We start from the raw sequence: 25,780 nt of genomic DNA, 5'->3' as shown, positions 1-25,780 counted from the left end.
AGCCACCGCTATCCCTTAGAGATAATGGATATCAATTCTCGAAAATGAACACGTTTCAGTTTATAAGGTTATAAATTAGGATTACCATTTTGATGCAAAATGAAAAGCACTGCCATTAAGCCTTACCTGCCCTTTATATTTCTTTAAGATCAATCAGTAATCTTGTTTAATATCCATCTGTATCAGTAACCGCCTAACTGTTTATTTTCAATAACAATTAAGTATTTGTTGTACTGTTAATGCTCAGTACGTGCATGCCAAAGAAAACAAAGTTGCCAGACGCTGCTGATGAGTTTCAGTGTGGCAAAGATATTACTCTCCAAGATATTCCTCTATAGTGCTTTTCTGAAAATGGTACAGCTTGCAGTGTATTGTAATGCATCCTAATATAGAAAACCACAAGACTCGTATATTGGTCACCTTGACAAAAGAACATATAGTAATACTTGGTTTTCTGAAAACCACAGTCTAGAGGATCCCATTGAGTCCACCGCAGCATACACCGAGTGAAAGGCAGTGAGACAGTCTGGACAGATATCCAATACATCAGGGTCAACATATTCACAGTTCTGCTTGGCAATTTAGAGTCAAAATCTATTTGCATTTCTCTGGAGTAAAAGAAATTCAGCGACCCTGGAGGAAACCCACACACCCACCAGGAGAGAATGCACACCTATTATAGCAAGGGCTTTGGCTGAAGATTAAAAATAGAACTCTATTTTGCAAAAGGACCTTGCTAACTATTAAACTCTCCTGCCAAAGTAACAGGTTTTGGGTTGCTGATGTTCACTGTCATAATACCATTTAAATTAAATCAATAAGCTGTATTTAAAAAATAAAATAAAATAATGAAAGAAACCTTTCTGTAGCATAAAAACTGTTGTTTACTGATGTTTTACTACAAAATATGTAACATTTAAAACCTTGCAATTTTGGACAAACTTTCATTATGTTCTTACTCATTTTGCTCTTCTTGTAAAGCTACTGCTGAACAAATTCATTTACATCAGCAGGGAAATAAGGAGGCATGCAAATTTGTAAATTGGATTAGCCCACCTGATGATCATGGATGACTGTGAAAAATTCAGCGGTTAACCACCCTCAGCCCACTCCACTCTACTGCACCCCACCCACATACACACAATACGGACATTATCACCCTTAAAAACAAAAAGATCTGACAGTCTAGTTGACAGTTCCCACACTTGCTGAGTAATTCATGGAATACATGTTATTCTAGTGAAACAGGCTTGGTAAGTTGGAAAATGTGGGTTTGGCAGATAAGCATTTTAATTACCCCTGGGTCAAATTTCAATATTTTTTTTTTGTATATTTTACCTTTAAATTTACTGGTTTCTCAAAACAGAAAAGTAATGATGTTAGTTAGCGATACAGTTAGGGCACATAGATAATATATAGGATAACAATACAATACAATCACAATACAATACATTAAAAAAAAAAGAATATAATAGAAAACGCTATAATTTTGTAGTTAGACTCCCCAGCTGCTTTATTAGGTACATGTTGATGTTAGCGTGTTAGACCCTGTTTTGACTTCTGAATTGCTTTAGTTTTTATTGGCATAAATTCAACAAGGTAGAAATTTTCCTCAAAGACTTGAGTCCATATTGAACAGGATGGCACAGTTACTCTACATCCATGAGGAAACTCTCCCATTTCTCCCATTTTGTGGTATGATGTGTTACTCTGTTGAAAACAGACATCAGAAAATGGGTTATAAATATGGTTATATATGGACATAGTTGTCACCAATATTCAGGTAGGTTATTGCTTTTAGATTATTCTAAATTGATACTAAGGGGCCCAAGGTGTCCCTAGAAAAGATTAACTAGCACGAATTGGGACTCCTCTGTCTGAAATCTTGCGGGAAGCACTTCCAGATTTATGGTCCTGACAGTGATCACTGTCTTAAATTCTTCCATAACTATTGCCATCATTATGTTTTTCAACAGTGAGGTCTTGAGAGAGATCATTGGTTTTACCCACAATAAGATGTTTCTTGTCTGATACCTTGGTAACGAGGCACTTCTTTAAAGGCATCAGTTGGGACTGACCCAGCTGATATTAATTTGCACTATGCGGCAGGATTGCTTTTTATTTGTGTTCCTGTTTCTCTTTAAACTTTATCCGGTCGTTAAGTCTGATGTCACTAGCCGTGTCTGGGCCTAAACTCCGCTGCAGGTCCATATATCAAACGATCACTATGGCATTACTGAGAGTTGAAAAACGGTCTAAAGTCTTTCATCTTTAATAAAATGATCAGCGTTCTGTTCTACCAGGTGTAACAATTGAGTTTAACATCCAGGCATCCATGAAAACGGAATTTATGACATTTAACGGAGTTAGAAGTTAGCAGGAAGTTAGCTCGCTAGCTTCTATCTAAATACAATATAGCATGTCCTGACTGCGGGGTTTTGGAAACAAATTAAAACGTACAGCTCTGTTATCACTTCCAACATAAATGAAGACAGAAAACTAAACAGCAGTGACGTTTGTAGGGTTACTGAAGTTGGGCTAGCTGATATATAATGATGTGCTACGTGACCGCTAGCGACACAGCTATGTTAGCATAATATAAACAAGATAACTTTCTTTCCACTCGATAAAAGTTAACGTGAGTGTTCTCGGTGGTCAGGAACAAATGTAATCGCATGGCAGGATGCTGTAAAAGGACCAAACTTCAGCCAGGAGAACAACTGAGATAATCCATCCATAATACGAGGTTAGTCATTCATATACTGTTGCATGGGCTGGGCTGTAGTTACATCCTAAGGTTTTAAAAAACTGAGCTTAAACAAATGATTAGCAGTAATAAAAGCCGAGGGAGGTCAACAGTGATGACTGACTGTTTTAGGAGCTTTTTGAGATTAAATAGAAGAAAATACATAACGTTAACAACACAAAAGCCATATTAAACGCAGACTACTTTAGGCCCGGAAGTAGGATTCATCACGTCATCACTTAACGACCGGATTCTTCTACCTTATTCTAGTTTCTTTGCCGCTTAACTACTCCCTCAGTTTTCATCCGATTTTCACCATTCAAATTTTAAGCTGTTCTGCTCATTCTGCTAATGTCAGCTATATGTTGTGGTGCTGATAACTTTTATACTTTTTGAAAATTAAGCTTTTTATGCCATTTTTGGGCCCATTTTAATGACTGGAACCACATTATCAGTGTGATTACCAGTTTAGCTTGCCAGGCTGAGCCGTGTTTTAGCTCAGTGAGATGAGCAGCCGTTTTCAGAGCAGGAGGCCGGAGTTCGAATCCTACTTATGGCAACATTTTTTTCAGTAAACACTTTAACTTTTTTTTAACACTTTTCAGAATAAATTTCAGCTTCTACACCCCTTTTCAGCAGAAATTTCAGCTCTTTCACCTCTTTTCAGCATGATTCAGCTTCTAACGGACCCTTCACATTTTTCTCTCACCATATCTGTCTTTGGGACAAGAACTAGTTTGGCTCAGTGAGATGAGCAGCTGCCGTGAGACCTGGTGGTGCAGGTTTGAATCCTACCTGTGGCGGTTGTCACACTTCTTCTCTGCTTGCACTCAGTGTGCTTTATTGACATTGTTCAGTGTACCCTTTCATATACAACAGTTTTCAGCAAAGACTTCAGTTTCTACAAAGTGTTTTCAGCAGATAGTTCTCCTGCTGTTTTCAGATTCCACTACACGGCATTCACACTGCATTTTTGCAGAAAATTCAACTTTGTCTAGTTACTGATAGATTTCAGCTGGTGCTGTGACTTCCCATGCCTTTTTAAACCTCCCTTTATTCAGGTATTCAAAAGTTTTTTTCCCTTTTGTCATTTCTCATCATTACACATAACTGAATGTATGGACATCAATGGTTTGATTTCTTTACATATGTGGATTGAATGGTTTGTTGCCAACATCTGGTGAAAATTTCATATTGATAGCACCTTTTAGAATTATATTTACACTGAAAATTGGTGATGGGTTCAACACTTTATCTGCTGCACAGACACAAATAGAAATTAACACGCGCTACCAGAGCAAGCAGTGTTAATACTATAAAATGTATAATGTAATCATAGTTTTCAGCTTGCTCAGAGTTTAAATATGTCATTGACATATTAGCTGTGGTACAATGGAGTTTTATAATGGAAAGTTGTTTATATATCATTTTTTAAACAGTCGTTTGTTTTTTCTCTCAGGCTAATGGGCCCAATAGTAAAACTGTCAATGAAATATATCTGCAACTTAACACATCGCAAAATACTCAGAACCTTAAATCAAATGTTATCTAGACAGATGGTGGAAGCCTGTTAGTTTAATTTAGTCTGGTAATTTTCATGAACAGATAAGTGTCATCTGTGACAGAATGGCTTTGTGTGGCGCAATCGAATTGTTCAGAGACGAGAGAAGTTTTGCATTCTCTTTGTCTGCTGCAACATCTTTGAGGTGTAATGCACTGGTACCAACAAGTTCTCTGCTTTATTGTGACATCAGAAGAAATTCCTGTCAAAGTCAGGAAAAGGAAATTGGCATCAGAGCACAGACCAGAAAGATGCATTTACTTTTATGCTTACTCAACTGCATTAGGACAATGATGCAGTGAAGAAAAATGCCATTTATGTAAAAACACATCAGTTGTTTAAACTATTGATAAGTGGTGATACAATCAGCTGGCAATACTTTTACACCGTGTGCGCGTGTGTGCACATGTGTACTTGGATGCATGTATTCCATTCTTGCTGCAGACTCAAGCTTGTTTTTGTAGCACACACCAGCACAGTGGTTTTTGTAACGGAGATTCAAATCAGTTGGCAATTTCTCACACATATTGAGCTGTATGCTAAAGAGCTAATTAACAAGGGCTGTTATAGAGTTCACAAGCTCCTCTGACATCTTAATTAGATCTTAATGACATTTCAGTTGGAATGGCTGAACTGAGTACCACAAGATGAGGCAAAACCACTGCTGATATGCAGAGAGAAATCGGAACTGTGCAAGACACGGGACACCAGTATGTGAAGCAATAGAGGAGAGGAGTGATAGTTGAGGATGTGAAAGTGGAAAAAATCTAAATAGGGATGGATCGAAGGACATTTTGGCTTTATGTCTGTACAGTAGTGTCCTGTGTTGAGATAATGTGATTGTGATTTACACTGATACACATTTCAAGTTGTTGTCCTCTCTCTGTTTTTTCTCATCATGCGTCTTCGTTCTGTTTCGCTCTCCCATTGGGATATGGGACTATATGTTTCCCAGTAATTACTCTGTCCATGTCCCAGTAGCATTACACATCTCATATCAGCCTCTTAAACAGATTCTTAGCATTTATTACCATAAAATTTCAATGTACTTACCCTGGAAATAACTAGATACAGCTTGCACTGCCAGTGTAGTAATGATATTTCTGGCAGATAGATGGCTGATTAGATACAATAATCTTCTGTAGTGCTGTGTTTTGCATTGTAGATGGTTTTGCGTGGTCTGCAGTGAATTGCAGGGGAAATCTTTTTTTTTCTTTTTCTGGTGGACAGTATTTTTAGCTGAAAGGTTGTTGCACGTTTATGAAAAATAATCTTTCCAGTGAGTGAGAAACCTTAAATGATCCCTGTTATTGTATCATTTTTAGTGATCCTTAATTACCTTCCTGCTATTGGCTAGACATCCAATGGTGCACAAACAGATGGATGCAGACAAAATCAAAACCCAGAGAAAGAGAGAGAGCCACTGATTCAAACCTTTGAATGCAAATATTTATTTATCAGATGAGTTGCTCTGTCTGTGTTTTCCTGGGCTCAGCTGGCCTGTACTCCTTTCACTTGAGAGCTGCTATTATAGGAGAAGGGACAGGGACATTTGGAGAGGAACTACGTAGAAATCCAGGGGACAATGATGAGGGGCCTAGAGAGAGCACAAACTAGAGATTACATGAGAGAAATTGAGAGAGAGGAAAGGCTAAATAGAAACTTTGTGTGAAGCCCCTGGCGAGGTGCAGAGCGAGGAATAAACAGAGTAGATGTTGGTTGAAAGATTGGGCAGCAGGAGACGTATTACTAAGAATCTGTGGGTTTCGACAGATGTTGTATTGTGTGCAGCCATTTCTGTTTATCACTTTCCTCTCCTTTCCCCAAGTCCTCCTTCTCGTCTCAGTTCTACCTCTTCTGTCTAGCCTAAATCTGTCAGAATACAGCCACGAATACCTGGCAACAACTTCATTTTACAAACACCCCCTTGTCTACCCGTCTTCCCTCCCTTACAATGCCTGAAGCTTCTGTTCATTAGCTCTTTTTTGCTGTTACTACCCGCTTTTATTCATTTGTGTATTTCACAGCCTTCACAGCAAATCTGGGAAATAGATTGTTAAAGACCTCTGCAAACTCTAATCTATTTGTATCAGTCATACATTTCCTTTTGTGCTTCTCCTCTTCGTCTAGCGTTCTGTCTGTGGCCAGGCTAACTGATGACCCATTAACCCTCGTCTGGCAGGGCTTTAACTATCAGACAGCTTGTACTGTACTTTGGCCGCTGGCTCCCAGTTATAAGGAGCAAAAGAATAGCAGTGTGTCACCCTGATGTACTGTGAGTCAGTCATTGACTGGTAGCTTTGTCAGATGCTATATAGTCTACTCAATCTGCAGCAAGTGGATAGGAGTTGATCTTACTCAGCTCGCTTATAATCACACCATGCCTTGGATGCTATGTGTGTTATTCGCTATGGTAACAAGCAACAGCATATATGGTCTGTAACAACAGTGATTAGAGCCTCTGCCCAAATTCCAGGTTCACAGATGCAGATACATTTGTGATGGGGGATGTGACGTACGGCGCCTGCTGTGTGGATGACTTCACTGCTCGAGCCCTGGGAGCAGATTTCATGGTGCACTATGGCCACAGTTGCCTAAGTGAGTCTCTGTTTTTTTTTCTCTCTTCATGACTCTTCGTGTAGAGAATGTCAAGTGATCTAGCATCGAAGACACCCACTTACTAAGAGTGGGTTGCATTAAAAAAAAAAGAAGCTTCAGAACATAGACATACCAACAACGACAGACTCACAGACAAAACCATCGATCAATGGAAAATGTTACTAGTTGGTGCATTCTTCCCAACTCTAGTTTGGAAAGCATATCAGATGTTTGGAGCCTGGGCATCACATTTACTCAGCAGATCAATGGAGGACATGCATTAGAGCCGTTCTTTGAAAACCTCAAGCAGTTCTCGAGGACCTTCACCCTCGCCCCCACTGTCTGCCTTTCGCAGAACATGGGAGGAAATGTTAAATCAATAGTTTTGATATATCTCTGCCAGAACGACCTCACCTATCCCAAATACCAGAAATGACCAACAGAATTTTAATACTACTGAAAAACTCTCTCTTTCGCTCTTTGGCTTTATTGTGTTCATTGTGTTAGTCTTTGTGTATGTGCTGTTGGCATATTTATAATTTGATTATCATAGAGCAATTATGTATGCAGGCATGTATGTTTACAAAAGATAAGATATGTACCTGTTTCTGCTGAGAGTAGCCCAGCAAATGCAAGGATAAAGGCGTTAAAGTCTTTGCGGGTTGGGATGGAGATCAGATATTAATTGATGGAAGAGATTAAAAAAACAAACAAACCCAAATGGACTGCAGATCCTGAGAGAATGCAAATGTAATGGTGGTGTCGTGCATCCGTTCCTGACCTTCATCTCTCAGTCGTGAGGACATCACTGCACTGTTTCCCCAAGATGTCAGCCACCTGTGGGAGATGAAAGACACGGTGTTTTGTCTGACTCACAGAGGAACTCTCTCTCCCGCATTCATTCATTTCCCTTTCATTTCCTCTGCAGTATCTGCTTTTGAGAGTAGTGGTGTCCTCTCATATTTCCTCATCATAAAGCACCTCCAGTTTGAGCCGGACAATATGGGCAACATCATAAAACCGTGTTTTAAAGTTCTAACATTGTTTGCAGATATGAGTTTGGGGACTTTTTTGTTGATGTTTAACCTGAATACCATAGTAGTTGGAACAGAACAGCCTGAGATAAACTGGGGAACATACTGGAATCAAAATATAGAATCCAAAATTGAACTCCAGGAAGGAAAACTGTCAGGAGATAGAAGCTCTCCTCCGATAATGGCAGGAAAGTTTTACTGGTCTTCCTTAAACATCATGAGTAGATCCTCACTATTAAAGTCATTTCAGAGCATGGCCATGGCACTGATTTTAGAGTAGCTAGTCGTATTTGTGTGGTACTGGATAACAGTTTTGTAATTTTTATAACAGCCCAGGTAACAGTTCCCATCTGTAGACACTTGCTGTGGGATTGTTATTGTATACGACTGTATTGATTGTTTTGAGCAGTTGAAATGTTGTCAGCAGTATCAGATTATGACATTAACTTTAAGTGAGAACCCTCTCATGTCCTGCTGTTAATGTTTGAATTCATTGTGAATCAATAGACTGTTTGGATTGCTCCATCAGGTAATAGAGAAGTCTTCAGATGATTGTGGCTATGGTGAATAGCTTTAGATAATAAATTTAATAAACATATAACCTTGACTGCCCTCTACAACGCCACAGTACCATATTGTATTACATTTCTATTTTTATATATTGCCCTCTTCACTCACATCCGTTTTCTTGTTAAATTGAGCTCGTTTGTGTATTTTGTGCCATTCTCAGTTATTTATTTTATCAAGCTAGGTTGCTTTAACAATGTAATTCACCAACTTTTGGGTCAAATAAATGTCATATCTTATTAAACCATAATAGCATAGCAAGCGTCTCTTATTTCATTATATAAATGCTAAATCCATTCTCCAATCCAAGTTAAATGCTATCACATTTCCCCACATAGATAATCCAGATTATTTCAGGACCACATTTTCAATATGCCAAACGATTGGCTTATTGTTCATGAATTATACAGAGGTACAATATCAGAATAGATTTTGTTTTTACATATTGATTTTTAACAGACCATTTGTAACCAAGCCAGTATAGCACTATGTCCACCCTTTTGTTCAATTTGAGTGTGCATTTGTGTTTGTTTTCATGGGCATTAATAAGCAGCTGTGCTAAGTGAGCTTATTGCCATGAAAAGGATAAAAACCAGTGATGGTGCAAGTGAGTCGTGTCTGTCTCATTGACTGTGTCTCTGATTGCAGCACCTAAGTGCTCTCAGGCTACCATGCTAATGTGAACACAGATCGATGTCACTTTCCTCTGCCCTTTTATGTTTTGGGAGTGTCTATAAACAAGCAACAGACGGTTGTTGGTCTCAGTCTAGATTTTTACCTATCTCCCCCTCATGATGTATTTAACTCCTTGGTTTCTCACTCAGCGTGTGGCCTGCAGCAAACCCCACTGTTTTAAATATCTATCCATCTGTTCTCCTTTACTCGGTGCTGAAATGTGAGCCCATTCATCACCTCTGTTCCCAGTTAATTGACAACCTACCCTTCACACTCAAACTAAATACCCATAACACACACGCTCGGTATCCTGTTACTTTTTCCACTCCTGCCTCCCATTCCAAAGCATTTGCTCTTTATACAGTTTATTATAAAATCATCTGCCCACACCCCCAAATTAAATTTCTCTATTTTCCAGCCTACTTTCATGGGAATGTTTCATTCTTCTCCCATTTCCATCACAGCTGCCTTCAGTCCTTTAAGACGGCTCTTATGTTTTCCCACTATCCCCTCTTTATTCACTCCCTATTATCTGCACATTGTTGAGCCTTGCTCCCATATCGCTCTCTCTCTCAGTGTTGCTTTAATCTAGGCCATCAAGTGAGCTGCACTTGTTCATAAAGCATTTCAACCATAATGGGCCATTTGCTTAATTGTAACAAAAAAGTCCCCTCGCTTCTGATCTGCAAATTAACTGTAGCACGAGAGGAAGACCGATTATAATGATCAACACAAACAATAATTCTTCGTTCTTATCTAGACCCTTTCCCCCCTTGTTTCTTGGACTCTCCCCTGCTTTATTCAGCATCTAACTCAGCATGTCTGTCGCTACGTCTCACAGGCCCGGGCGCGTAGTAAATGGTCTGTGAAATTAATGGCATTAATAGTAATCGCGTGTGTCCTTCTCCTTCCCTAAATAATTGAGGTCTTTGCATCAGTTCCTGCACGTGCTAGACTCTCACTCATGTTTCAGTTATGTCACATAGGTGCGTACCGTAGGATCTTTATATTTGCAGTATGCTCACATACGGTTTATTTGTGTAGCTGTATTGCTGTGTATATATGTTTATGTTTTGATGTTGCATATACAGCAGTCTAAAGAAGCAGGACTGAAGTATTCATCTGTCTTTCTTTTGTCTTTGTCTTGCTGCAGTCCCCATAGACTCGACTGCAGGTATCAAGATGCTGTATGTGTTTGTGGATATCCAGATGGACAATGCACACTTCCTGGACACAATCAAGTTCAACTTCTCTCCTGGACAGTCTCTTGCACTCGTCAGCACTATTCAGTTTGTGGCGGCGCTGCAGGTGATTAAGCGCCGGTTCTGTCAGACTTTGTGTGCATTTGTGTGTGATTCTCGCATCGGAGAGAGCTGACGCACACAGTTATTGTCACTTGTATTTTCCATATTACATAAAGAGTATATTTTTCTGTACAGTACAGGAATACACACACACACACACACACACACACACACACACCTCTGCATTTGTACAGTATACTTTTTTTTGCAGTTCCTGGCTTTTATGAACAAGCTCACACGCCGCTCTTAAAGCTCAGTTCAAGTGTGGGTTTGACAAATCCGGCAGCAGTTATTTTGGATTTGAAAGGTGCAATGAACTCGGAAGGCCGCTCGGTTCAGCATCGTGCTCAGTAGTGCTCTTTATATAAGCAGTGGCAGCAGCTATAGTATTAAGCTCGAGCAGCCTTCTTTCAGGCTGGCTGCCTCCCTTTTCTATAATGCATTTTGCTGCTTTCATATGCTGTGTTGAACCAGCACCACTTTGGACCTTTACTAATGCAACCACTGCTATTTTTAAATCAAGCTCTACCGTAACAGGTCACATTATATGATGGGATGTTTGAGTCCGCCTATGTGTATATGTCTGCATAAGTCTCTATGTTTTGTATGCATGCTTGCTCTCACTCGTGTCTTATGTGTGTAGGCTTGTTGGGGTCACACAGTACGGGCGGGAGAAGTTCACCCGTATTCCTTGTGGACTGCCTTAAATTAGCCTTAAATCGTTTGTTTATCCTCAGAACACACACACTTTTTCCCTTTTTTTTTTCTTCTTATAATAATTGTTCACTCGTTTTCTCTTTTCATCTAAATGAGTACACATGAACTAGTTCATTTTTCTAAAAATTAAAGCACTCTTTTTTTGGTGCTTTGCAGAAGCATGAGGATTTAAACACCAGTTGTGTGTTAAGAGTTACACTTCTGGCAGAAAATCATTCATGACCCTTTCAGTATCACTTGAAGTTGACATTTTCAGTCTTTTAAAAATATTATATTATTATAATATTCTATATATTTGCACCAGTGGTAATAGTGGGTAATCCCCTATCTTCTGACTTTTAATTCTGTTTTTCCCTTTTGCATACATTGAATCGAGACCACAGACAGTTGCACGTTTTTATTCCTCTGGTTCATATCTTTAGCATGCTCAATTTAAAATAAAACAATGGACACTACATTAAAGTGCAGGTCTCTGCATTAATATCACTTGATTTACATCAAATGTAAAATTGCAATGCAAACCTCGAAACCCATTAAAAGGCAGACTTGGCTTTAATGTAATATCTATTGTTTTGTTTTACTTAAATGTCCTACAGCACAGAGTCTGATGGAAGATGAAGAAAAATGTTTGGTCTGTATGTTTTCTGTAGGTTCAGACTCAGCCACATTCATATTCAATGCATCTCTTGTTATCTTTCCATTATTAAAAATGTAAAAATGAACCATCAAAAGTGAAGAACCTGATTAAATACGTGCACAGAGAATATAATCTCTTCTCCTTCCTCCATATTCTAGGCTGTGAGTGCAGCCCTCAAGACAGAGTATGATGTGCATGTCCCACAGTGTCGCCCTCTGTCACCGGGAGAAATTTTAGGCTGCACCTCCCCTCGCTTGGAGCGCCATGTCAATGCCATTGTGTAAGAAATCTTATTCCTCCTGTCTCCCACCTTACAGTGTCTGCCCAGTTCCTTTTTTTTAGTTAGCACAGATTAGATAGCTGCAGAGATCCAGCATTGGCTCATCCAGCCATTGTCTTCTCTCTCCTTTCCTTCCATAGTAAAGCCTGCTATTGCCATGCCCACCCATGTGGCATGAGTAATAATCTGTATGCCATAATGCCTGTCACACCAGACAGAGCTGGCTGTGATAACCAGCCATATCTGTGAGCTATAAGGAGCCAGAAACGGCCACCTTGAATAGCTTGAATTGTATGTATTCAGACACCTTTGGCTTGTTTCAAGCCAGAGTCAACATATTCACATGTTTTATAGTTTAGATTTAAGGAAACGCTTTAGCAAAATATAACACCTACTATACGTTGCCATAGTAAGGATTGACAGGTTTCCTTGATATATTAGTTTCAGCTTGTCTGATTGCCCGTTTTAATTTCTTATTTTCCCCATTTATTTAATCTTAATCAGAAAAAAAAAGATGATGCATCCAGTCAGGAGCTGCATGTACCCTAAAAGACTACTTCCTGTGTATTTTCACAAAAACACCGTTCATGTGCGATGTGTCAAAGTGATGCTTATTTTGCCTGTGCTGCAGGGAGGAAAACGCTTGGCAAAGTAACAGGTCCAACTAACAAACAACACCTCCGCAGCTACTGTGTGTCTATACATCTGGTGCTGGTCTGCAGTAGATAAATCTTATGCTTTGTAGTGCACAGTGAGATGATGTTCCCTTGATATAATTATGCCGAGGTGCACAGCCCCATATGTCTGATCTGCACACATCTAATGTTTGTCCATGCGATTAAAATCTCCCAGTGCGTAACAGCTGCACAAGGACGGGCTTTGCTATATGCATAAGTGGATACAAAAGTGATGTGTACTGTGTGTCTGTTTCAGTGTGTCTCTTTGTATGCGTGAAAGCTGTGGAAGGGTCAGAGTGTGTTTCACCTTCTAATCCAATGTGCGTTGTCTTTGATGTGTCAGCTGGCTTGTGCAGAGGTGTGCTGGGAGAGAAAATCGATTAGCCTACCTGAGGGATTACATTGAACACATGAGCAATGATGAGGACTTTAACCTCACTGGTAGCACCATCCCCTAGTGTTAAATTTCAGTCTAAAAATATATAGCTGAAACATTTTATTTTGATGTGAAAGCTATATCAGAAGTGCAGCTACAGCGAAATGGTTTCCCTCTGCTGATCAGTCTCTTTTTACTTTAACGAATTATTCGGGTAATAGCGCTTTGATTGTTCACTGTCACTAACGAAAGCAGAGCAGATCTGCTCTCAATATGATTTCTTTTTTACAGTGCATGGTTTTGTTCAGCACCTGTATTATAGCAATAAATGAATATTTAATATCAAGTCATCCTATATGAATTCGAAATGAGCAAGTTCCCGCAAAAAGTGGTGTGTGCTCAAGCTGTAATTGCATTTTATCAAAGTTTTGACCCGCTTGAGCAATATGAAGAATGAATAGTGATGCATTAGTCTTTAAGGGTGATTTTGAAGCTCTAAAAGGTCTTAGTCTCTGTCATTTCCATAATGAAAAGTATTTTTAAAGTGTATTGAAATGGCCATTCGCCCATTTCGATCTGCCACCTCTAGCTCTCACTCATAATAGAACAATATGAAGATGTGAATGTGAAAATAGGCAGTTGCGTAACGCACAGGCACACAGCATTCTGCCATTCTAGTGAGAGCACTTTTGAAAAATAAAGAATATAGATAGGAGGACTGTGGTCATAGGGAGCGTTAAAGCACACCAACCTTTTTTAGCCGCAGAGTGCTGAGGACAACCGTGACTGAAATGCAGCAGGCTTATTGTTGGGAACATAATTATACGAGGGCCTTGGATGTTTCTAAGCAAAGAGAGGCAGTGCAACAGAGGCTCTCCTTGAGTTCATTTTGTGTTCAGTGTTATTACACAGATGCAAACAGAGACAAACGTGCTTACACACAACCATGCACTTGCTAACAAATAGAGCCTCAGCTAGTCGTGTCTCTTGGTAGCCTGTATGGCAAACCACCCACAGCCTGCTTTGAGCCACTCTAAACACTGACCAATTAGTGGGTTTAATTGCACGTCCTGGCACAGTAGGCCTTTTGAGACACCTGCTAAGTAATAAGTAGGGGTACTGACCTGAGTCCCCCTCAAACTAACAACAGGATTGTTCTCAGCCTGACCCCAAGGGGCATTTATGTAAGAGACCTTGCATTGTTAGACACCTCCATGGTTTGTGAACTCCACGTCTGCTTGCGCTCTGGCGAATCCCCAGCACCAGACCCCGGGTTAATTGGGAAAGCTTGTATTCTCTGTAAACAGCGTGCTCCGCTCGTTGAGGTCACATTCCCAAACAGCAGAAGTGGGCAGACCCTCCACCCAAGCCGTAAGGCTTCTGCCTGAAAACACTTTGGTCTTCTGTTAAGAGGCTGCAGACATAAATTAAAAGACAATGTTAAAAAAAAAAAAACAGAGAGAAAACGCTGATGGAGAGAATAAGAGAATAGGTCAGCATTTCTTATGGCTGCACAATGAATTTTAATCATCTTCAGGGAATTTTCTTTGCACACTTTATTTTTCCTCTCGTTTCATTCACCTCAAACATTGAATTGATTGGTATCTTTCTACAGTTATCTTGGAGATGGAAGATTTCACCTGGAATCAATCATGATTGCAAACCCAGACATTCCTGCCTACAGGTATTGTCACATATTTCATGTATATCTCTCTTTATATGATACAAAATAGTGTTTATTATAGAACTAGTGTTAGTTTGATCATTTGGGGGCAAATGATGTCAAATAAACTTTTTGTAATAATTGCAATGAAAAAAGTAAAACATTTTTTTAAGTACGGAAGCGATCAACATTCATAATCACCTTTTTGGATCCTCAATTTATGTTCTAGGCTCAGAATCTTATGATGCTTTTTAGTGCTGTTTAAATTTAAAAACTGCTTGCAGTCCTGATTATTCACCTTATCGCAGTGGCATGATAACATTATGTGAAGCTCAAGTTCTGTTTTGATAAGGCTTGCTTGCATGCAAAGTGAAATTGTGTTGTTATAGACATATGCACTGCTGCACAGATCACAGGTCTCTCTCATAAACAAGATTCTAATCTCAAGTGTACCCCTTGTACCAGAGAAAAGGAGATTAGATGCTCAAAAATACATCTATTTTTCCCTCAGATACACTAACTCCTGTTGTATTTGATGACTTTTTGTGATTGGATTTTTCACCTTTTTTCTTTTCTTTTTTTTTTTTTTTTGGTTCATTTATGTCCTTGAGATTGATGCCAGAACAATGGATTGTAATATGTGTAATCAGGTTCATTCTTTCAAAAGTATCGACACGTCCTGTTCACATCTGTGATTTTCAGCCTTTTTCTGCCTGGCTATGCTTGTAGATACGACCCCTACAGTAAGGTGTTCTCCAGGGAATACTACGACCACGAGGCCATGCGCGCTATAAGGCTCCAGGCTATTGACAAGGCTCGACTGGCCCAGAGATGGGGACTGATCTTGGGCACGCTTGGCCGACAGGGCAGCCCTAAAGTCCTGGAGGTGAGTTTGCATCCTCATTTCAACACTCTACATGTCCCGAGGCCACTTGTGCAACGGCTTGTAATATTTCTTAGCGCGAGTTTTTTTGACAAGTGATTTGGTGACATGAAGTAGTAATAAGACAAGAAGTCGTCACACTGGGAGCTTGTTATTTCAAATTTAGGATGATGCAGCCAAACAGCCATGGAAATCTTATCCTTGATCTCGCTGCTGGCTTCAAGCATGACTGTGTTGGAGTGTTACTAGTGATGTATGATTTTGAGCGTTTTCTGTTATTGCTTCCACAATACAAACATTAAATAAACAACTACAAATAAACATCTCAAAGCATAAAGAACAGTCTATACTTTTCCTCGGTGAAAGCTTTTGCAGCACAGTCCCATCACATTATTTGCATAAATTAACTCTGGAAAATTCAGCCACTTAGAAATGCAGCTCACGTTCTTGTTCAGCAAGCATTTCTAAGCAGTATTCAACTGGTTAATTGTAATAATTCAGTGAAATGTGGGGTATTTTTATACATAAATGATTTTAAATTATCTATCGGTACCTGTTTAATGCTCTCATCACACTTTGTAGGTAAGAACTATTGGCATGAGAATTCATAAATAGTATAGTAAGTGCACACAGTCAAAGGCTGGTATATTTGGTGCAGACTCATAAGTGAGAAGCTCAGTCTCTGCAAGTACAAAATATTATGTATTAGCATGCGTGAAGGTCTCTAGTCACTCTTAACTTGCAGCTGGTCCTCCTGCTTTGCCCTCTCTTCAATTGCCAGTTTGTTTTTCTCCTGTTTGTTCCTTTTTCTTTGTTTTGTTTCCCCTTCTTTTCCCTACTGTTTTGAATTTTACTTATTACTAATTAAATCATAATTTAATCAGTAATAATTCAGTGCTGTATGGATTGCTGTATGAAAAACTGGAGCCTCCATCTAAATGCTAGATGTAAATGGTTTAATACTTCCTCAGCGAGTGTACATGCATAGACTTGACTTGTTCGCAAATATCCAGACTCAAGAGATTATGTTAGCACTGATGTATAAATGTCAACTAGAGTGAAAAGTTTAATCTTTGTGTTGCATTCGGGGGTGGATTTAAAAAAGGGATTTGAATACAAACTCACCAGAGATCTTTTAAGATTAGGAAGTGTAGTGTCAGATAACCTCTCAAGTAAGGGGGCAGAACTATCTGATAAGGGCACAGTGATCTAAATGTTGCAAGATACTCCCAAGGACAGCGGATAACAGTCACATTTTACCTATATCTCATCAAAGAAGGATTTATGGGATATCTTCTGGTTTGTCTGCCTTTTGGATTCCCAAGTAACGCCTCAGTCCGCTACCCACAACTAAAAAGACAGAGTGAGAAAAAGAACCAAGTTCCTTGATTTGGCTAAACAGTTTAATTTAATGACATGTTTTATAAGGTCTGGTGACTGGGCTTGTGCCCATCAGGCCTTATTCACCGACCCTGAGGAATGATAGCCACATGTGACACCACTACTCGCCAGTCACACTGTCTTTGTCTCGCTTGTCTGTCAGTTTTCTGTTGTGAAAAATGTCTTTATAATGGTATAATGTTTTATAACTTCTGGCTAGACTGCCCTTTTCCAGAACTGCCAAAGTGAATTTTACCAGATGGGTGTGGGGGACACTGATGATTCAGTAGCTAACTGTGTTGGAAACTTTCCATGCAGAAAAAGCTCAAAACTATTGTGTACAATACCTCACCAAGTAAAGTGTGTTCTGAGTTGTAGCTGGGCTGATTTATTTATTTGTTTTAAACCTTTGTTCTGTCAAATCTATGGACAGAATCTTCAGGTGGACTTAAAGAGTGGAGAGAAACCAGGCACATTAGAACTGCAGCTTTGCTGGTGATGTAATTGTGTAGGTTTCATCAGACTGTTCAGCACCCGATCTAACAGTTTACTGCCAAGCCTGAAGTGATTGCGAGATTCAACACTTCCATGTCTGACGATGTAAGACTCTGCCTGAAAACACTGGTTTTGGGGATGGTAATTAATTTTATTACTAATCAAAGGAGTGGGATCATATGGTCTTCTTATATTAGATTGACAGATGAGTTAGTTAATCCACCACAGGAATGCATACACTGTAAAAAACATTTAAATGAGCCAATCTGAGGCACAAATGCTCAATCTAAATTCCTGCCCTCTCCTACAGCTTTAAGCTCTAGGTGGAGACTGCGAGAATGGGATTTCAGTTGTAAGTGCCCAATAAAGAATTATCTTTACAGTGTGCCTGGACACATGGCAAAAGGATGAAGAGATTGATTGTCTGTATAGAGGCTGGAATAGTACACTAGGCACTTAGCGCTGAACATAGTTTGGGGGTCTAATCTGTAAGCTTCCCTGTTGAGGTGTTGAGGCCAGAGCTAATTGGAAAGAGATTGAAGGGAAGAATCACATTATACTGGAGGGAGTGTAAGATGTTGTTTCCAATGTGTAAATGTGCATTAGCAGAAAAAATAAATAGGCGGAGATGCAATAGTTCAAAGCTTGATGTTCAGATGAAAAAGTCTAGTCAAGCTGAAACTGTGAAAGCACAAAACCTCTGGAGTGATTATCAGCACATGTTAATGCCATAAATCATGTGACCTATACCTTATTATATGTGGCTGAGTTTCACAGGCAATTTCATGTCTAGAAGGCAAAATGTTTTCATCTCTTTTTCTTCCAGCACCTGGAGTCAAAGCTCCAGTCCTTGGGCAAGTCCTTCACTCGAGTGCTTCTCTCGGAGATCTTTCCCAGCAAACTGGCTCTGATACCAGATGTAGATGCGTGAGTATTATAATGCATACACACAGTTTTTTTTTTTTTCAAAATGTTATTCATTTGATGGTTTGTTTGACACTGTCACATTTTAAAAGAAATATATATATATATTTTTTTTGCCCAGACATAATAAAAACATATATATGGTCAAGGGAATGCATACCACTCTAGAAACACAGTATGAGTATGTATGAAACAGCCATTAATTTCTCACTGTGGTGTTGTGGGTAAACTTCTCAAATTAAATCTGAAACTCTGCCCTTTAAACCCAAATTCCTGAATATGTGTTGCAACAAATATAAATATGGACTTATTTACACATGCGCTAACGCGTGCCCTAATTAAAGCGTTCTTTTATTTAGTTAGAAATGCTGAGCCAAAGCAGATGAAGCAAAATGATTTCTCATATTCTCTTGCACTGTTTTTCATTCTGTTTTGTGCTCTGTTTTTCCTTGTTCGTGTGCTATGCCATACAGCAACATTAAATCCAAAAATTAATTAACCTACACACATCCCTAAAACTCCTCCTTTGGCTCTTTGTGTTCTTCATTTGCCAATTCTTTATCACTGCTGTGTCTCTCTGATATAAAGGCTGGGTAATTTATCTTTCACATCAAGGACCCTGCCAGAAATCTAGTGTTCAGCAGCTAGTAGTCACCTAAAATTTGCAATCAACAGCATTTGAAATGTATTCTGTAAGCATCACTGCACACTTAATTGGGTAGTCAGCATAATTTGCAAGTGGGTGCTATAACAGGGAGCTGACAAACAGAGTTTATAGCTTTATACACAAAATTGGCATTCAAGTCCTGGGAAGAGTCCATGATTTTGCATATGGCATAAAAGCAAACAGTCCAATGTAATGAACTTGAATGAGTCATAAAATTTAAGCTTTGGCACAAAGTGAATTGAAAAGGGATCTTTATACACAAATCATACATTGAAGTGCATACTTTTAGTCTGTTTTGCAGTAAAGTTAAAGTAGAAAGTACATCAACCTTGCCCTTGATGAAGATTCAGGGTTTTTTCTTTAGGTTTTACTTCTGTTTATGTAAGAATTTTACTTCTGAAGCAAGAAACCTGAAGCAACTTGATAAAGACATTCTCATTCTCTCATACACTAAGATCTTGACTTTTACATCTTGATATTTGTAGTGGTAGGTCCTGAAATATTTTCTGCTGTGTAGTACTGTAACCCAGTTCAGCAACTTACAGGTGTCTTTTAGACATGGACTCCTCACGTTTTATTCAATGAAATATCAAGTACTCTGGCTCCAAGGTTCAGTTTGTCTGATTTATCTGACTTCCAACCAGAAGAGCAGAGTTGAAGATGGATAAGGGGTTAGTGAAACACTGATGTGCAGCAGCGCCAATCACATTCGCACAGGCACAGCACTCACACTCCCTCAGATTGGCCTCTCACTGTGGAGTAATGAGAGGTGTGATGTGTGAGGGAGGAGTGGGTGAGAAAGGGACAGAAGGTCTGAGAGAGAGTTGGGGAGAGAGAGAGATGCAGAGGTAGTTGAGGGGGCTGTGTTTGGAAAGCGAGCGATCACGGTAAAAATATTATTTTTTTATTTGTTTTTTTGGCTCTTGTCTTCAGACTGACGTATGAGTACAACTCAAACATTATGTAATTCAGGCACGATTCACTGAACCAAAACAAACCCTCATTACAGACAAAAAGGTTTCCAGCAAGATCTGTTTCACTAACATTAAAACTAAAGTCCAATCTGCACATGTATCTCAGGTAGGAATTTATTGTATGGTTTTACACCAATTTTTTATCCCATCAGTAAACCCTAGATTTTATTTTCCTTTAATTATATAAAAAAAAAACTGCTTTAAATAGATGACAAATTCATGTTATTACCCAAAGTGACCATGAAGTTGAATTAGCGCCATACTACAGCAGGTCTGGAACTAGAGACAAAACCAGAATATTATTAACCTACAGGGTGATGATTTATTGCTATGCTGTTTTATTGGTTTGTAATAGTTTTATCTAGGTGCACCTAATAAGCTGTCCATGGAGTGTATATACATCAGAAAATAGTGCTGGAGTAGTCTGCCTTTGTACTATTGAAGACTAGGGCTGTTTATCATTTCCGAGTGCTGGAGCCAACACAAAACCTGAGTTTCTGTGCTGGTCATAAAAGGTATCCGAGAATCTTGTCTAGAAAAAAAGTTCATGTTTGGTTAAATAGTTCCAGTTACTATTGGGCCGGTGGTTATGGGCTATTCCTTCCCTGTACACCCTGTCACATCAGCATGGTTTGCTGACATTTATTCACCAATAATAAGTCAGACTCATTTCTGATAGAAGCTGGAGTTCACCCGGTTGGTAGTCGTGGAGGATTTTAGGCTTGATGGTTTCCCTGGGCCGGGGATTGGAACGCTGTACTAGGAGGCTTTTTATGGACACTTGTTGCTGCAGATGCATTTCAGCAAGTGCAAAAGAACAAAAACAGGACTGATGCATGATTGTAGGCTATTTAGAGCCATTTCCTTCATTTTTAATAATGTGGCTTTGTCTGTAATCATAAAATTGTTCCTTAACAAGCCTAAAAAATGTGACATTTGAAGATGACTTGCTACCAACATTGTCCATATTACTGGTGATAAATATTTATTGGGGGTGACGACTTTAAGTAGAATTCTTCTGATGATAAATTTGACATTTATTTATTTATCAAACCATTAGTTTGTTCACCTCTAGTATTTTTTCACTTTGCTCCTCCAAATAGTTTGTGAGACAATTATAGACAATACAATTCACCAAGTGTTTGAAGCTGTGTCAAATCTGCTTGTGTTAAAAGAGGAATTAAAGAGAGAGACAAAGCGAGGGAGATTGAAAGATAGATGGTGAGGCGGTAAAAGACTCACTCCTGCTCAGCACTAACCAACATAGCACACTGTACAGATCCCACCCTCAGGCTTTCTTTGTCATTAGACACACACATACTCACTCATATAAAGTGAGAGGCACCATTAACATATGCTCTTAAGAGTGTAATTAGGCTGTCCCCAAGCAGGTTCTAAACTGTTGTGCAGACATCTGCACAGCACACACACTTATCTCAGCCAGACAGCAAATGCCATCCGCTACATTTCAGCCTTTTATCTCTGTTCGAATATTTTTGGGGTCTGGGAGGGGGGCTCCACAAAAAAAAAGAAATTGTTTATTTTAATTCAATTAGCTAGTTTGCAATCAAAGGTGAAGAAATTGTTCTCTCCTTGGAGTTCTGAAAGGTTAATTGTTCTTGCTCTTGGCAGGTCAAGTTTGTGAGTGTAATTGAAGCAGAGCCACACAGGTGGAGGGAGGCTGCGGTGTAATGGGCCACAGTGGGTAATGCAATGAACTCAGGCTGGAGCTCACATAGCATATCCAGATTTAAATGTCAGGCAGTTTTACCTTTATACATCACTTGTATGCTGCTCCTCTAAACTTTATATGTTGTGTTGTAATGAAAGCATCATGTTTTTTAGAGCACACAGATCATTTTGAGAGAGGCTGACTAAACAACTGTCCACAAAAGTCTGTGTGGTATGAAAGACTCAAAGCACTTTCCTCCTGGAAAGTAATTTCCTGGTGACTTTTAGGCACCAACAACTGGGTGTGTTCCTCTTCGGTGAGGGTGTCACGACTAACTCGATAAAGCCTATGCTTAATCAATACAAAATGCGGGTAGGTCAGCGCTGCTTCAGGGTGCCCCATGTAATCATCAGTTTTTATCACATGGTCAAAGACATTACACTCTGCTAAAGGCCTTAAACGCATCCTCACACGCTATGCCAAAAGGTTATTAAACCCCGGGTCAACCTGTCCCCAGAATTAATTAATTTGAAGTGGCTCTATGGGATATTTGTGCATGTCCCCATGCAAACACCTAACCTCCACCCACTTTGCCTCCAGCAAAGCCCCGGGCCAAACTAGGGTTTGGTTGACCAGGTTCTGTATGTAGCCTGAGTCCACCATAGCCTGGCCGAGGGAGTGTGTTGGAGGGCTGGCGACACGGAACACTTCCAGCAGTCCTGCCCTGATCCTCATGCAGCTCCCGGTGAGTGAGGTGTGCCGTCTTTAGCCGGTGGGACCTGCAAAGAGACAGACAGGTGTGAAGGGTAGATGATGCTGGTGGCGGGCCTCGATGGTGATGCATTCCACAGCTGCCTCCATGGAGCCGGGACCAGCCAACTACTCACTGCTGGTTTCAGCTGCCCCACCAATCCTCTCAGCTGCCCAGACAGGTGGTCCTCCACATGCGTCACCGCACCAGGCCGACTGGTCGGTGGTAGCGGACCCACTCTGCTGTGTCCACTGGGGGCCTCTTCGTGAAATGCTAGAGCATGATCATATCCAGCAGTGATGCCTCTCCTTTGGTTGGGCCAGGCTGCAGCCACCTGGCGAGGGCAGATCTGCTAGCCTCATCAGGTCTCCCTGGAAATGGCAGCAATGGTCTTCCGGTGCGAGCTCCAGCCAATCCAGTATCGCCTGGCGAACACACTGGAAGCTGACCTTCACCGTTGTGGGGAGGCTCAGCGCTGCCACAAGTACCTTGCTGGCCACTGTGGTACCAGATCCTCCAACACTCTGGTCCAGTGCTCGGCCAGGTGCTGCAACTGGTCAAACTGTTTCCAGTGCACCGTCGCCTGCTCCATATGCATGGCAGCTAGCTTCACCACCATATGGGCCAGCCCCTCCAATGGCTGTGCCAGACGCCGGTCCATCATCCTTCACCGGACTGGGTTTTGGCCCCATTGTGGTATGAAGTACCCAAGGCACACAACATGGGTGCTTTTATTTGCCATACTTCCTTTTCTTGCGCAACTTTCGCACTGCCTTGTCCCCTTACAGCACACAGCTCTCTTGTCAGGTCCCTGCATCCTACTAAAATAGGGAAGGCATGACCAGGTGATGGAAAACAGCGTTGTAGGTCAGCCTCCCCTGACACCACACCCTAAACCCACTGCTCCACCCCTCCCGTGCAGCTGAGCTACAAACCACACCCCGCCCACAGTCTGTTCCACTGTTTGGGGGATTTTTCTTGGTTTGCGAGAAAATTGTGAAACAAGGGTCAAATGAGACAAAAGCCCACCTCTTTCAGTGTCTGTGTAACTCTCCTGTTTTTTAAAGTCTTTGTGTTTTACTGTACGTCATAGGTGTCAAACTCTGGCCCGTGGGCCAAATTTGGCCCGCAGCCTAATTACATTTGGCCCGCGAAGCCATACCAAATTATTATTACAGCTGGCCTACCGGTATTATACAGCTAATATATATATTGTTTAGTATTAAGCTTTGCTTGTTCCATGTTCAGTTTTTCAGCAAAACTTGTTTGAGTCAATAAGAAGAGATTCATTCTTAAATCTGGAGGAAGATCTTTTTTTCAATAAATATTAATGTTAGCCCGCGACCTTGTTCCAGTTTTAAATTTTGGCCCACTGTGTATTTGAGTTTGACACCCCTGCTGTACGTCATGATGATACCAGTTCTCTTCCACACTTGCTAAAATGATTTCAAAGATAGCGGCTACAAATACTGTTTCCACTGCTTTTAAGGAACAATACAGTGGTACTATGCACCTTATCACACTGCAACATTCAGAAAGTCTCATTGCTAACACTTTTAAGTCCCGCCTCAGTTCATGTGCCAATCAGCTATCTTCTCCCTATGAAGGACGAATCCTTTCTTCCTTCCCTTTTCATGCTTTTTGTCTTGCTTCCCTCTCTACACTGAGTTAGCCCTGAGGATTTACTCTTTGCTTATTAATCACCCTCCCTCTTTTTTTTTTATCACTTCCAGTGTTCTTTTTTAATCTTGCACTGCAAATTTGCATATTCAAAAACATGTTGCATATAAAAACACACATATACAAACTGTTGGTTTTTCTCCTATATTTAGCCCTTTCCCCCACTGTTTTCCTGCACTAAGGCCGCTTTGATGCACGTGCAGTGTTTGTCTGTTTAAAGGCTCAGGTTATGAATAGCGGCTGATAGACCTAAAGGTCACATTTCAGATTCCAATCTCCATCTAAACTTGGCCAACTTAGGACTGAGGAGATTGGTGCTTGGTTGAAATGTCTCTGACTCAGCTGGCTCTCAAATTAGGAGGATGAATCAGAATTCACTCTTTGGGGGGAGCCTTTTTTTCCTTCTTTTTTTTTTTAAGTGTTAGTTGAAAATGAGAAAATGCCATGCATTTGCCCAGAGGGGGTGGAATATTTCTGTGACAGAAAGCAGAGTGGAGTGAGCGTCAGCGGTGCAATCAATTCTGCAGCCGAGAAACTGTGTGAAAGTTGGAAAATGAGGGAAAGACAGAAAGGAAATTTGACGCAGTACCATATATTTGAAAGTAGTCAAGCACTCACAAACTAAATCTCAAACTGGTGTGTCCTTATTGACGTTTACCTATCATTAGTCTTTATATACACTGCAGTTCATTTTGTATTTATCAATCATCCTGATGGATCTTCATCATAAGGATTAGGGACAGGGAATGTTATGCTTCCTCAGTAGAGACGGAGCTGTGAATAGCATTGATCTGTGAAAGCTAACCCCCCGTAGCCCCAGCCACTTTCCGTCTCCATTTTCCCATTGTTCAGTTTTCCCTGCAGCTGTTTACTTCCACACACCCTCCTCATCCTACTCCCATGCATTTTCCAGAGTAAACACGTTCCTCCCTGCCTGTCTTCTTCCTCTCTTCTGCCTCACTTCTGTCTTCTCTTCTTGCCTGCGCCTCTTCAACCCCCCCTCCGGTTTTTCATCTTCATTGCTCATTCTCCCTATCTCTCTGTATCTGTGTCCTTCTCTCTCTTTTTTTTCCCACCCCCCTCCCCATCTCTTTAATACACAGCCGCTTCACCACTAAACCTACGCCCACCCCACCCCATCCCTCCGCCACCCTGTCTGCGAGCAATGTAGGCTACCTCCGTGGAGACCGGCTGGTGCGGCTTTTTTATTCACACTCACCTAACCTCTTCCTCTTTTCTTTCACAGCATTTCTTTGTACCCCTGTTTGCATCTTTTGCAGTATTTTATTTTCCTCTCTGTTTCTGCCTCTTGCAACCAGTCGGCACCACTAGACCACTTGAAACCTTCATCCCTGTCTTTTCAGCCTCCCTCTGACTATGCATTCAGATGGTGTAGCATGGCTGTCTTTAGAACTGTTGCAAATCAGGACAGATCTCTCCAACAGATGCTGGAGGTCAGGTGGAGGGAGTCTCCTCGCACTAACCCACTGCATCACGTACCCACATGCAGTGTGGAGTT

General features: G+C 40.5%; 1 protein-coding gene across 1 annotated transcript in view; it reads left to right on the top strand.

The window, feature by feature from the left end:
- dph1 (diphthamide biosynthesis 1) overlaps positions 1-25,780 on the top strand; it is a 70,953-nt gene that overhangs the window by 41,848 nt on the left and 3,325 nt on the right. Inside the window, exons 4-9 of the mRNA XM_085429415.1 lie at positions 6,784-6,905; positions 10,335-10,489; positions 11,998-12,119; positions 14,788-14,856; positions 15,565-15,721; positions 18,420-18,520. Coding sequence (XP_085285541.1) covers positions 6,784-6,905; positions 10,335-10,489; positions 11,998-12,119; positions 14,788-14,856; positions 15,565-15,721; positions 18,420-18,520 — 726 coding nt within the window. The remainder of the gene's footprint in view (positions 1-6,783; positions 6,906-10,334; positions 10,490-11,997; positions 12,120-14,787; positions 14,857-15,564; positions 15,722-18,419; positions 18,521-25,780) is intronic.

Source organism: Rhamphochromis longiceps, linkage group LG14 (genome assembly GCF_057381845.1).
Source record: "Rhamphochromis longiceps isolate RC_006_pf linkage group LG14, R_longiceps_female_GT1.1, whole genome shotgun sequence".
NCBI lineage: Eukaryota > Metazoa > Chordata > Actinopteri > Cichliformes > Cichlidae > Rhamphochromis > Rhamphochromis longiceps.
Note: the sequence above shows the minus strand (reverse complement) of the source record. Positions and strands in the feature narration are given on the sequence as shown.